The sequence below is a fragment of the Nansenia antarctica genome (genome assembly GCF_963989245.1).
Source record: "Nansenia antarctica genome assembly, chromosome: 7".
Classification (NCBI taxonomy): domain Eukaryota; kingdom Metazoa; phylum Chordata; class Actinopteri; order Argentiniformes; family Microstomatidae; genus Nansenia; species Nansenia antarctica.
The window spans coordinates 16,239,183-16,254,411 of record NC_137677.1 but is presented as its reverse complement, the minus strand read 5'-3'; the positions used below and the strand labels follow the sequence as shown (position 1 = coordinate 16,254,411).

General features: G+C 46.9%; 1 protein-coding gene across 1 annotated transcript in view; it reads left to right on the top strand.

Annotated features, from left to right (window-relative positions):
* Nucleotides 1–12,509: 12,509 nt before the first annotated feature.
* The window catches only part of igfbp3 (insulin-like growth factor binding protein 3), a gene marked incomplete at both ends in the record, with an annotated part of 11,041 nt that continues 8,321 nt past the window's right edge, over nucleotides 12,510–15,229 (top strand). Inside the window, one exon of the mRNA XM_080536347.1 lies at nucleotides 12,510–12,873. Coding sequence (XP_080392473.1) covers nucleotides 12,510–12,873 — 364 coding nt within the window. The remainder of the gene's footprint in view (nucleotides 12,874–15,229) is intronic.

Sequence of the window (15,229 nt, the reverse complement as noted above, 5' to 3'; positions counted from 1 at the left end):
GGTAACTTCTTCCTTTATTACATGATTAAGCATTATAAACATGCATATAGGGTACAGTTGTATCATACTATACTTGACCATCTTCATCACCATGGTAAACCCACTCCTTGCACTTATCAGCACCCTCATCACCATGGAGACTGGTACACTGATAGCAGAGGCTGAACTTTCCACTTGAACTCTGATCTTACTGGACTGAAATGAACTGAACCGGACTAAATGGTACCATATGTCCAGAGTCCCTTTCTCAATCCTAGCACACACAAAGACACAGACACAGAGACAGACTCAGACACGCACACACACACACACACACACACACACACACACACACACACACACACACACACACGCACACGACTAGATGAGAGGAATGGTGTGTGATCTCAGAATGGACTGTTGTGTCCTGGAGGCCTTTCCACATACCATGTTGTGTTGTCCAGTGATAATAAAAACAGTGTTTGATGTTATTCCATTAGAAGCAGTTGTACGCCTCACATTCAACTTGGGCCTAACAAAGAGGTATGGGTAGGGTGGTGACTCACCATCCATGCATCCTTATGACGTTATGACTCACACTTTATGTCCCAACTGCCACTTAGGTTAGAGGAAGTACAGGGGAGGGCAGGGCACAACAAAATAGCATTAGATTAACAGGGCACAACAAAATAGCATTAGATTAATGGCATTAATTACACGTACACACACACACACACACACACACACACACACCGCACGCACGCACACACACACACACACACACACACACACACACACACACACACACGCACGCACGCACGCACACACACACACACACACACACACACACACACACACACACACACACACAGGACTGACAAAGGATTTGGCTAACATTGTGTGTAATGTTCTGTACAATATGTATCTTCTGGCAGTGAGTTAACCCTTGAATGGCCTGTGTACAGAGAGTGTCTAGCATCTTCTACAAGAGCACTGGGGGATTGCATCATCTTGATACAGACTTACTCTACCAATGGAATCTGATACTGGAATAAGACCAATTCTACCAAGGGTATATCGATATAATGTTATACTGGCAGATACAAAGAGCCGCACCTCCAATATGATATTATAACATGTTATCTGATTGTATAGAGCCTTGTAACGATGGAGGGAACACAGTCAATGTAGTCTTACACTGGTGACACATATCAACAGTGTCCTCTCCCAACACCTTGCACTGGCGAGACAGCTTTGTCAAAGGACCTAGCTTTGCTTTATGGCCTCCAATCCAATAGGATATGAGATACACATCCACCTTGGTGAATGGGTTAACCCTTCGGTTCCTCAGCCTCGGAGGCAGGGCTCTGCCACAGCTGTGGGAGGACATTGGCTCCGCTGGGAAGACTGGCAGATTGCATCGCTGGTGCGTGACTGGCTGATAAAACCTCCTGATCTGTTTGCACCAGTCCGCGCCAGTCACGTGACCATCACACCATATGACATCATTGAACGCATAGCTGTGGTCGCCTTCACAAAATTATGATCAATGTGTATCAATACCCCCCCCCCCTCACAATCGGAAGGTAGATTTGTTTTTGTGGATATTACATTTTACCAAGAAAATGGAAGACATAAGGCTGCCTATTTCTTTAAAATAAAAATGTAATTTTTGCCACCTTTCTATTTGTGATTGATGGCAAGCTGGTAGAGAATGTATCAGGCAGTTAGGTCTGGACCCAGTGAAGGTGCTTTGTTTGACAGCTAACAATCACTGTATACTCATAAATGTCAAAATGGTCAGCAATATTGCAAAACTAGGTCAAATACATTGGCCATGGTTTCATTGCCTGTGGTGTAACTGTGTGAGGGTGTGAGGGTGTGTGTGTGTGTGTGTGTGTGTGTGTGTGTGTGTGTGTGTGTGTGTGTGTGTGTGTATGTGTGATGTGGGCTATATTATTGTATGCAACCTAATCATCTCCATGTTATGTGGTTAAGTGTGGTTTTTTTCACCACTTTCACCACATTAAAACGTCTGTATCAGTCAGACCTTTGCATGGCAGTGCTTAACTCCCCCTTAGACACCCATCTAAAAGGCCTTTAATGTGTTCCTCTCACAGACAGTCTGAGATTCCACACAGACAGTTCCTATGTGTACTGTTGTGTTGTTGTTGGTATTGGACGGCTTTCACCAAATCCCTGCCTCTCTCTGGCTCTGGCCTGTCTCTGTTACACCATGTACTTTTGTGGCGCAGTGCGGCCCTTTTAACTTAATGAGGGCATGTTCTGCCTGATTCATTTTCTCTAAAATACACGTTGTACGGATATAACAGTGTGTCATTAGAAATCGCTTGAGGGAGACCCAAAACAGACATGTCTCTCCTCTCTCTTTTCTCCAGAGACAAAGCAGAGGACAGAGTGCGCACTGGCATGTGCATTGAGGTGAGAAGGCCTTGAATAGTTTTCTCACACACATGTCTCATCCACATACAAGCAAAGAAAATGTTGGGCTACCTACACCTACTCTGTGTGTGTGTGTGTGTGTGTGTGTGTGTGTGTGTGTGTGTGTGTGTGTGTGTGTGTGTGTGTGTGTGTGTGTGTGTTGTGAAGGGTGGTACCACTCAAAAACAGACACACCCCCTGTGTTCTCTTTAGCAACACAGCCCATTCATGTAAATTCTCTCCATGAGACATACCCATATCTTGGACATAAAATTAACATCGCAGGAGAGTGGAAGGAGCAAGTCAATAACATCCTGGCTGAGTTCACTTCCAGGCTGGACTTGATAGACAGTTGTCCTCTGCCACTAACTATGAAGTTAGAAGCCATCAGGCAGGTGGCCCTGTCCAAAGTTCAGCACCTCTTCTCCAATGTCCACATCCCCCAGAAAGTGCTGTGTGAAATGAACAACAAGACTGTGAGCGTAGTGCGCAGGTGGCTTGGACTCAATTCACACAGCACCCGTGACATCATCTTTCATCCCCAATGGGAGGGAGGGCTAGGGGTCCCCAATGTAGAATGGATCTACACCAGCATGAGAATTTCCCATCTTCTCAGGATGCTTAACAACGATGACAAGGACGTCAGGGAGCTGGCCCGCTCCTCCATGTTCCTGGACCTGAGGAGAAGGAAGGTCCCAGTTGCCAGGGGGGCGGAGCCCCACTTCCTTGGGTTCAAGAGGAAACCCAGCGGAAAATTGGACACTCATTCCGCTGGTTTTGGAGTCTGGTCTGATTGGCCAGACCTGAATGACCTCTGTGTCCGAGCCGGGGTGTCCCTGGAGTGGGTGCGGTCTGACTCTGAGACTGTTCGGGTCTCAGAGAACTGTATATCTGACCCTCTCACACAGGTCAGGGCAACAGCCTCCTTTGCTGGACAGAGCCACCAGCTAACATCTAGAGGGGCCAGACGGACTCTCATGGACCTTCATCAACATCAACAACAACAACACTGGACTGGTCTGAAACTCCAGGGAAAACTGGCATGTCTTCCCACAGCTGATCACTCTGTTTCCCATTCTTTTCTAAAAAACACTGCACTCGATGAGGACATTGTCATATTCACAACCAAGGCCAGATTACAAGTCCTTCCTACCAGACTCAACCTCTCTATTTGGTTTCCCTCCACTCAGGTTCCTCATTGCTTGCACCACACCACAGAACAGGTTACAGAAACACTTTCACATATCTTGAATGGCTGTTATGTTTACAAAGGAATGTATATAGCACGTCATGACAGAATTGTGAGCCTAATAGTAAAGGACATATCACTCCACTTCCCAGTTACAGTGAAAATGTATACACATGCTTGTGTCAATGCATGTTCAATTTCTGTAATGACCAATGTCACTTTTCACAGTTGTCTGCTAACACACCAGATGTTGTTGTTGTTAATGAAGAGTCCAGAGAGGTGTCTGTATTAGAGGTAGCATGCACCTTTGATATAAGCCTAGAGGAAGCCTTCATGACTAAGGTCATGAAATACCAGCAGCTTGTAGACACCATCTCAGAGCTAGGCTATAGGTGTACGCTATTAGTCTTTATATTTGGCAGTCTTGGACATGTGCACAGATTGGTTGTCAGAGGACTACGTCTACTGGGAATGTCCAAGGGAGAAGCAAAAAGGCTCAGCAAGTATTGCTCTGTCTCTGCGATTATTGGCAGCCGCCAAATATGGCGGAGACGGTGTTACTTGTACCCGTGAGTCTTGTCCTGTTGTATGTGAAAGACATTGTCCATGTCTGTTTGTGAATGCATCCCATCTGTGCCTTCAGTATTTGTGTCCTTGTATACTTGTTTCTATGTGGACAGAAATAAATGATTAAAATGTGTGTGTGTGTGTGTGTGTGTGTGTGTGTGTGTGTGTGTGTGTGTGTGTGTGTGTCTGTGTGTGTGTGTGTCTGTGTGCGTGTGTGTGTGTGTGTGTGTGTGTGTGTGTGTGTGTGTGTGTGTGTGTCTGTGTGCGTGTGTGTGTGTGTGTGTGTGTGTGTGTGTGTGTGTGTGTGTGTGTGAGTGTGTGTGAGAGAGACAGAGAGAGAGGGGGGTTGGGGGGGGGGGGTTAAAACCTATGAACTCTTGCTCTTTTGTGACCTGTTATTAAAATCATAACGGTTCAGGGTCAGTGAGGATGGGGGAGGGAAGGCGCTTGAATGACTCTCTGGACCCCTGCTGTGGTAACCTATCAGTGGGAGGTGGTGTGTATCTTTTATTAAAAGTGTGATTAAAACGAATTATTAGGTTTACCGAAGCTGTCGGTCATACAGACCTGTGTGGCCTACAGCGAGCTCTAATTTCGGGCACTCTGCCAGAGCTGCTCGAGTGATGATCAAAGAGAAGACAGTAAGTAACCTCGGGGCTCTCTTTTTGTCGAGTTCTCTTAATCAAATCCAAACCGCATAGTGTAGTGTTTTCTGGGAAAGTCGTGTTTATGTAAGGGGAATGTGTTTTGTGCCGAATGCAGCTCGAGAGGTCTAATTACGCTTCGTTTATGCGCGCAGACACCCCAGTGTCAAAGCCAGACTACATAAATCACACGGAGTCATTAGTGGGAAAATATGATTTTTTGTTCTTTCGGGGGTTGGTATTATAATGAAAAACCTTGACTAATAAAAGCAATAAACTATTTATTGTCTTCAGGGGATATAAAGGGTTTATATCTACACCCCCTGTAAGGACAGGAATGGCATTTACGCAGACGAATTGGCTGTAAACGCGTTTTATTTGAAACAGTGGATATAATTAGAAACTTTTGTGGCTCTCCAAGAAAACATGGTTTGCGTTTTCTCTCCCTCTCTTCTATTCAAGCAGCTCCCAAATATTTTGTGTCAGAAATAAAGTTCACGCGAGGAATTTCACATGTGGTCGAGGGCAAAATGTATTAGACTATATGCAGCCACGAAATAGGAATCTATCTGGAATACACCGGTTGGAACTTAAGAGGGAAACATTTTCCCCCAAAAAATCATTCAGCATTAGGCCTATAGGACATGCGCATGAGAACCAATGCCTCGGATGTAAGTTCACGAAACCAGAAGCAGTTAAGTCTGAGAAAGACAACCTCACAATTAATATTATTCTATAACGTCTCTCTAAGAGCAAGTGATAGTGCAACAATATATTTTTGCTTTCTATGCGTCCTTCCAGCTTCAACAACAACTAAACAGCAGAACAGACGATTGCTCACGTGATATAATTGTATTCAGTGTTTTTTGTCATGCTCTCCCCCACACCTCTTTCAAATCATATAATAATTCGATGCACACATACACCCTGTCCTGCCCTCATGCTCTCCTCCCCCACACCCTTCTCCCCACCTCCCTCACCCCTGCACACAAAGCATCTCAAGGCCGTGAGAGGTTCTTGGATGTGACCATGCATGAGTCACATGAGATGAATCTGCTGTTTGATGGGGAACGTGCGTTCACAAGGTCAGGTGGGGAAGACAGATTTAAGAGCTGAGATGAGATTCCATTTTTATTCTCTGCTTTTTTTTTTCACAGGTGGGAACAGAGCCCATTGTATTTACATTCCCAACCTTCTCCAGCCCCCTTCAACCTCTCTGCAGCCAGAGGAGATGGGCACCATTAAGACCCCCTTAGCCCTCACTCTCAGTCACTGGTTAAATAAGCTGTGCGTCTCACCCTTCTCTAGCACCACTCATGAAGGACAGTATATTCTGTGTGTGTGTGTGTGTGTGTGTGTGTGTGTGTGTGTGTGTGTATGAGGGCCCCTTGATAGTATACCATATATGACATGTTGAACATGCACATCACATACATGTCCGACATAACAGCCGCGCCTAAACTTTCCTATACAACGTGTCACACTCTCTGCATGTACAACAGGGAGGCCATCCATCACTCCCTGGCACAGCCCCTGGGTTGAGCAGGTGTTAGCCGCCCAAGTCCTACAGCTAAGTCAGGACCCTGTAGAAGGGCTCTCTATCTCAGAGCCTAATTAGTCACCTACAATCTAAACACCATGTCAAGTCACAGGTTTAACAAGAGGAGGGGGGCGGGGGTCCACTTCACAGCTGGTGTACGGGACATACACTGCTTTTTAGCCCATACTGGGCACCTGTATAGTGTCAGGTCAGGCTTGAACATGTGTCCAAATATACAGGGCTGGGAGTAGTCCTTATATATGACTATGCTATGCTGTGGCCCTGCTTACATTGCTAATGTGCAGAGTTCTAATTGAGATGATGCCTCTCTTTTGGAATGCTGACCCGCTATACTAGCAATGGTTTACTATGCTCACACTTCTGTAGCAGACACTGCCTTTCCTAAACAACAAGAGCTGTATATATGTTTCAGATAGTCTCCTCTCCTGCCATCTCTCATCTCCAGCATTGACATACAGTATATACACATCGCTTCTTCATCTCTTCTCTCTGTTCCCTAAACCGTCTTTCACTTACTCACTCTCTCTCTCTCTGTCTGTCTTTTCTGCTCGCCCTCATTTCCCCTCTCACTACTACAGAGTTCCTTTTTTCCAAGGCATCCATTCACAGGTTCCTCCAAAAGATCTGCCTGCTTGCCAGAGAACCTCAGAGCTCCGGAGGTGACATCACCACATGTGACCAGCTCTAAGCAAACCCATGCGAGTTCACACCGGGATTATAGAGTAGGACTCTCCCGCTCTTAACCTCCCCCATCCCATTCTTTCTCTCTCTCTCTCTTTCTCTCTCGCTCTCCTTCCCCCTCTCCTTCAGACCTGCTCTTATCTCTACAGAGATGACAGCTCCACCATACATACAGTGTCCTGCTGAATCTGCTAATTCTCCTTTCCAAATTTCCAAACTATTTGTTTGTATATAAATGTGCTGTGCAGTGTACTTCTGTGCTGTGCTTGCCTGGGCTTTTCACTACTCCCGTGGCTGCAGGTAAACTTCTTGAAAGACAGGTTTAAGGTCTAAATCCTCTTAGCGAGGGCTGTCTTTGCAGCAAAACGCACTCTGATCCTGTCCATTATCTAGGCGTGATGAGTTGGAGACTCCTTGGGGGGAGAGGCTCTCTCAGCTCTGGGTAAAGCCATCAAGGTGCTACCACCTCGCGTGCGCTGAGCGCCGGTATGTGTGTCAGGACAGGAAGGAGAAACTGATCCTCTTAGCAGGCTGAAATTGGCCCGCTCTCAGGAAAGTGTCCCAACGCTTTCTCAACCTCAGAAGCACAAGGACCCAGGGAACGGAACCGTAGCCCAGGCGACAAGAGTGGACTTAACCCGTGTCTTCCTCCTCCTCCTCCCCATCCCCCCTCTCCCCCTCGGCAGGGGAGGGTGTTCAGATGGAGGACAGTCTCTCTGAACAGAGCGTGATTTCCTGCACGCTCGGCCGGGCCCCCAGGCGAGAGCCGGATCCAGGGCACTCCAGTGCATGTTTGACCGATTAGAGTGAGTCACTGGCGAGCTGGACACAGACCTCCTGCTAGCTGCTGCCAGTCGTCTCCGGTGCCAACTGCCTAAACAAAGAGCACAGACAATCAACTCCAACACAAAACACATAACAACAAATATTTCCACCCCACTCTTCCTCCTTCCATTTCCTGTCCCTCTCTAGCCCTCCCCCCTTTTCTCTCTCTCTCTGCACGCAACTCAACTAACAGCCTTAATTCCTGACCCACGGTCAGTTTACATATTGTTGGATTTTGAGGAACTCTCTCTCTCTCTCTCACACACACACACACACACACACTCTCTCTCTTTCTCTTTCTCTATCCCTTCCTCTGTCCCGCTCTCTTGCCTCCAGATGTTTTGAACCCTAACCCTAACCCTAAACCTCTAAGTATGTCATGCTGTAGAGAGAGCAGACAAACCAGGGTGTACTCATTTTATTGATTTATTGGAAGAAGATATCGCTCTGTTTTTATTCCTAAAGAGCAGTGCATTACCCCAATCAATAATCAATGAGCAGTTTTGGAGGCGTGTGCAATTGAAATAAACATCTATAAAAGCCATGCCATTATGTGTAGAGAATAGGTGCCATCATGTGTAGAGAATAGGTGTCATTGCATTACTTTTTCCTGAAGTTTCTTCAGTTTGTTTCTCAACACAACTCAGTCGGGTTGCCATAAAACCCACATGGAACTGCTGCACATGAAAGAGCTATATGACTACCAGGCCTGGCCATGAGTGACGAGCTCTGTCTCTCCTGTCAGCACCATGGGTGAATTAGTTAGCTCCAAATAATTTCCCTCAAAACGAAGCTGGCAGCACATGAGAATGACTCGCGTGGGATGATTATTTACACGTTCCCTCGTAAACCAGGGTCAGCAACGTTCGCCAAAATTACATCTCAATCATTCCCCTGGTGGGAACACAAACCCTGCAAGTGTGAAAAAACAAAAGTAATTAAGATTCAATGTGGTTTGTGGCTGTCGTATAAAATAAAACACAATACAAACCAGACAAACACAAAAGCCTTTTGGTTTTGTCAAAGTGAATGTTTACGTATGAGTTTGATGAATCTCTGTCAGGATGAAGCCCTTCATTTGGCTCCAATAGGGGGTTGGTACATCTTGGCTCAGTTAGGGTTTCTTGGATGGTTCTGGGACTGGTGAGTATTTTCTGAGATGAAAGAAAACAAACATGAACTAATGGTGGACAAAGATAAGGAGCAATATGGAACATTGAAGGCAAATGATGAGCCATTCTCCATCAGCACTCTATGGACACAGAACAGACATGTGAACTCAGATGCACTTTACGTAGCTCTCAGAGCTTTTACAACCCAGCAAAATAGACATCCAGGTCAAATAGGCCAAAGGAGAGTGTGTGTAGAGTAACCCCACATGACCCTTAAAGGTCATGAACACTAAACCCGGCAAAGGAATATCCCACATCAAACCACATTTAAAGCCTTTCTGACTTCATGCCATGTGACTGATTGTGCAGTGCTCATAGGCTTGGGAGGGCCTGATAGGAGACAAAAAACAGCCCTGTCCACAAGATGCATGACGTTGAGTGTGCAACGTGAAGCATCTAACATATATGTGTTGTGTGTGTTGAGGGATATAGCCAAGAGTTGTGTGTCCTATGTGTGAGGTAAAGAGTAAAGCATCCATGTGAAGAGTGTGTGTGTCGGCAGCAGGATGATGTGCTGCATGAAGCATCTCTCAGAGGAAGGAAATAAATACCAAGTCCCCCACTTCCCACAAACCTCACATTAGAAACTGCATTATTTCAGTGTTACTGAGGACGCTGTCATCGACAGTAAGGCGAAAAAACGAAGTTATGTTTCCAATTAATGATTTACAGTGAGAGAAGGGATGGAAATATGCTGCATCATGAGAACAGAAGACACCGGAATGCTGGGAGAGAGACAGACGAAGACGGAGAGAGACTGAGATAGAGACACTCAGATGACGAGAGATTGAGACAATAATAGACTGAGTTAGAGACATTTAGATGGAGAGGTCGGGGAGGAAAGACGGAGCTGAGACAGAGAGAGACTGAGAGAGAGAAAGACTAGGGACGAGAGACACTGAAACAAAGAGAGAGTGAGATTGAAAGTGACTGAAACAGAGTTAGACTGAGATAGACACTGAAATCCAGAGAGACAGTGTGAGACTGAAACAGACTGAGACAAAGAGCGGCTGAGGAGGAGAGACTGAGATGTAGATGCTGACAGAGAGATGGGGAGCGTCCAAGATGAAGAGAGACTAAAGGCAAAGAAAAAACAGAGAAAGACTTGACACAGAGAGAGAGAGAGAGAGAGAGAGAGAGAGAGAGAGAGAGAGAGAGAGAGAGAGAGAGAGAGAGAGAGAGAGAGAGAGAAATGGCCATTGGCATGTGCATCAGGCCTCCCCCTTCTCATCTTGGCCACGTGTTCCAGACACATCCTCCTACGAACAGTGTCTAATGTAGAGCATCTCTCCACAGCTGGATAAACAGCAGACAGGCAGGACATCTGCAAACCCAGAGAGACCTCACCCTGGAAAACTCTGGCACCTAGATGAAAATGAACTTGGCATTGTCTTGTCACTACAGAGTTACTCTGCTTTTCTTACCCAGAGAATCGACCCTATACACATCACTCCTTTAAAGCACTTCACACTGCTCCGTGTGCTGCATGGCCAGACAGATACAGACAGAGGGAAAGGTCTACCTCTGAACATTTCACACATTAAAAAGTGAAGTACAAAAGAAAAAGGAATATGCCAAGTAATAAGAAAACTAATCTTAGCTGCAGACATTTTCTTGCTATTCTGGGGGTGTTTCCTTACCCTCTGCTTGTTTTTCATAATGCAGTCTCAACACTTTTTCTGCTTCTCTGGTGGAAATCGCACAATGGTCAATACTGATTGCTTTATTTTTCCAGTGTGTACCCCCTCTCGCGTTTGTTATTGCAGAACAGGAGGGTATGCAGGACAGGGGGGTACGCTGAGCAGACAGAATCTGACCAGTTCTGCACAATAATTTGAAATCCTGCATGTGTGTGTGTGTGGGGGGGGGGTGCACAGGGATGTGCAGTGCTAGATCACCAAGCCTGGGTATGTGAAAGGTTAGCGCCGGAACATAGTAGGGGGTATGCAGTCTGCCCTGCACATGAACATAGTAGGGGGCATGCAGTCTGCCCTGCACATGAACATAGTAGGGGGTATGCAGTCTGCCCTGCACATGAACATAGTAGGGGGCAAGCAGTCTGCCCTGCACATGAACATAGTAGGGGGCATGCAGTCTGCCCTGCACATGAACATAGTAGGGGGCATGCAGTCTGCCCTGCACATGAACATAGTAGGGGGTATGCAGTCTGCCCTGCACATGAACATAGTAGGGGGCATGCAGTCTGCCCTGCACATGAACATAGTAGGGGGTATGCAGTCTGCCCTGCACATGAACATAGTAGGGGGTATGCAGTCTGCCCTGCACATGAACATAGTAGGGGGCATGCAGTCTGCCCTGCACATGAACATAGTAGGGGGCATGCAGTCTGCCCTGCACATGAACATAGTAGGGGGCATGCAGTCTGCCCTGCACATGAACATAGTAGGGGGCATGCAGTCTGCCCTGCACATGAACATAGTAGGGGGCATGCAGTCTGCCCTGCACATGAACATAGTAGGGGGCATGCAGTCTGCCCTGCACATGAACATAGTAGGGGGCATGCAGTCTGCCCTGCACATGAACATAGTAGGGGGCATGCAGTCTGCCCTGCACATGCTCAGTAGCACTTTCTCTGTGGTGTCTTGTCTGTGTGTTCTAGAGCTCAGCATGTACCACAACCTATATCAGTAAAGCAATAACTCTACAGCAAAACACTAACTCGACACGCATGCACACACGCACACACACACACACACACACACACACACACGCACACACACGCACACACACACAGGTCTGCACGCATACACACACACACACACACACACACACACACACACACGCACACACACACAGGTCTGCACGCATACACACACACACACACACACACACACACACACACATACAAATGACTGTGTGGGTTGGGGTAACAAAAGACTGTTAGGCAGTATCATTTCAGTATGTGGGGGTCATTTTGCATGATACTTATATAATCACTGGATGTTCAGTGTGCTGGACTCCTCTTTCAACCGGTTCCCTATTAACTGAGTTGAGCTCAAGGAAGATTTGTCAGATACTTTAACACGAATATGAAATATTGGCTACAAACCAATGAATTAGAACGTGAAAAAAAAAAAGATCGGGCTTCAATCCACATTCACCTTTTGCAAAATGTTAATAAATAGAAAGTAATTGCAGTGAAATAACACATCAAACTCTAAATATTACCGTAAACCACAATTATTTACATGTAGACCCTCTCTTGTTATGCTAGATGTTAGCGGTCCCTCAGGTCGGGGCTCTCCGTTTACATTATTCATACGGAGGGTGTGACTTGTTGGCTCTTTTTCCGCCTGTATAAAACGAGAAGTTCGCGTAAAAGAAAATACAGATGGAGAAGACTAGCCCGCTCGCTGTGTCACAGATAGTCCCCTTAAGCCTACGTGACAACTCGCATACTGTCCCTTTGTGACCAGCTTATCGGCAGAATGCCCGGTCTCTGCGTGCTTTGTCTCACTGCCGTGCTGGCTGCATTCACCCGTTTCGCGGAGACCGTGGGGCCGGTGGTCCGGTGCGAGCCGTGTGACGCCGGGGCGCTCATGCAGTGCAAGCCGCTGCCCAAAGACTGCGCCGAGAGGGTGCGGGAGCCCGGCTGCGGCTGCTGCCTGACGTGCGCCCTTGCAGAGGGCCAGGCGTGTGGAGTATACACCGGCCGCTGCGGCTCCGGCTTGACTTGTCAGCACCAACCGGGTGAGAGCCGACCCCTGCAAGCCCTGCTAGAGGGACGGGGAGTGTGCTCCAGCGCTGCGTCTAGAAAACTCATCAGCATTCTGCTCCCCGCGCAGAGACCAGGTAGGCACCTGACACAGTCCTATGTCACTCCTTTAATTAAGAGCGCGTTTTGGTGTGCGCGAACGATAGTGTTTACATAGTGTATATCTTGGTGCGTATCTAGGCTACTTCTGTTTACTCTTATTCATCTCTGATTGCCAAAATGTCAAGTTTGCACATCTCATGGACTACTCATTTAACATTAATATGACTTATTCGTGGCAATCGCTAATATTTAGCCTTTTACTGGACATAGGGTATTTGCTTTATGGCCGGCTCTCCATGAGTGCCAGGCGGTTTGCCCTGCTCGGCGTGCGGGGGACACTGTAAATAAGAACACTGACCCAGTAGAGTCTGTTTACTGTTTAGCAAGGAATCGATGGAAAGGAGAAACTATGCCTAGAAGGGGTTTGTACAAATGTAACCTAATGTACGTAAGAGCATATGCATTGTTTCACTATCTTCCTATTTAGTAGGCTAATCATTTTATAAACCCATGTGTCAATGCGTTTTGCGCACGCGTAAAACATAGCCAGCACCATCTACAGGGGCAATATGTTTTAAATAGGCACGCTTGTTCTTTGCTATGTTGTGTTTCCTTTAGTCTCCCAAATGACACGCTAGTGTGGGAAAGGCTACATTGGTTTAAAGCTCTACACAGCAATTAGCCATGACATTCTCTCCGCTCGACCGCTCGGCGCGCTGAGACGCGCGGCACCGTGTGTCAGATACGCACTGTAGTTGTTGTTCTTTCGAGTTCTCTACAGCGGACGCAGAAGCCTCTCAGTGCCAAATACTGTGCTCTCTCTCTCTCTCTCTCTCTGCCTCTCTCTCTCTCTCTCTCTCTCTCTCTTTCTCTCTCTCTGCCTCTCTCTCTCTCTCTCTCTCTCTCTCTCTTTCTCTCTCTCTGCCTCTCTCTCTCTCTCTCTCTGCCTCTCTCTCTCTCTCTCTCTGCCTCTCTCTCTCTCTCTCTCTCTCTCTCTCTCTCTCTCTCTCTCTCTCTCTCTCTCTCTCTCTCTCTTGATATGTGTGCCATTCCATGAGCGTGAGTAGGCTACACACACACACACACACACACACACTCACACACACACACTCACACACACATGCACGCACACGCACGCACACACACACACACACACACACACACACACACACACACACACACACACACACACACACACACACACACACATATGTGTAGATGTCACATTTGTGTAGATGAGCAAATATTAGCTTTTTGTGAATGATGTTCTCATTTAACTACTGGCTACTGCATGAACATAATGGTGGCACACAGCTGGTGTGCCCCTGGTTTTGGGCCATGACCCAATCTTCTGTCTGCGCGCAGTTATCAGCTGCAAAACAAAGAGGTGGGGAAACATATGCAGGCTAAATGGCCTGACACACGCACACACACACACACACACACACACACACACACACACACACACACACGCACACATACACACACGCACACATACACACACATGGGCCCTAGGTAAACACAGAGCAGGGACTGATATGTTGTGACCACAAAGATGCATACTCACACTCATGGAATGGCACACATATCACATCCATGTGATTACACACTCTGTTGTGTGTTTAGTCGTGGCTGACGTCAGCCCACCAGGCGTTGGTGTTTTTTCTCCTCCTTGTAATTTGTCTTGGCCACAGTGATGTGCTGAAGCACTCCACTGGCACATGGTCACACACAACAAAGTCTATTGTTAGCTAACCCTTTCACTTCTAAAGAGCAGTGTGCCATGTCAAGCTGACTTTACTCAACTTACTTCATCATTCACTGTCACTTTCCACTTTCTCTCTCTCTCTCTCTCTCTCTCTCTCTCTCTCTCTCTCTCTCTCTCTCTCTCTCTCTCTCTTTCTAGATGTCTTCACAGAGAACAGTCAGTTCATCAGCCCATTGTTGTGACTGACTGGTGTGTCATCATCCATGATGGCATTACAAACTAACTCCTTGACCAGTCATAAGAGCCCATATACCTCACTGTTATACTCTGGATTTAGCATGCCTGACATGCTTAGAAAGGGCCTATACTCTGTGGCTCTTCTCTTTTCTTTTTGAAGGCGACAAAAGAGAGTAGGTTCAGAGGTGTGCATATGTTGTCCTTCCGATGTCACCGACATGATGCAGTCATCTGTTAGTTCTTGGCCTACATTCCCAGGCAGAGGATAACGTGTACAGATGAGCCTGCTGACAATACAAATGCCCTCTCTATTGCCAGTTGAATGTAGAGGTATGAATATTCCCCTCCCCCCTGTCTAGTGCCCCTGCTGGTTACAGTGGAACTGCACTTCCAGTGGTTTGCATTCTGACAGCAGACCCAGATCCACAGTCTCTCTCCTCCCTTAG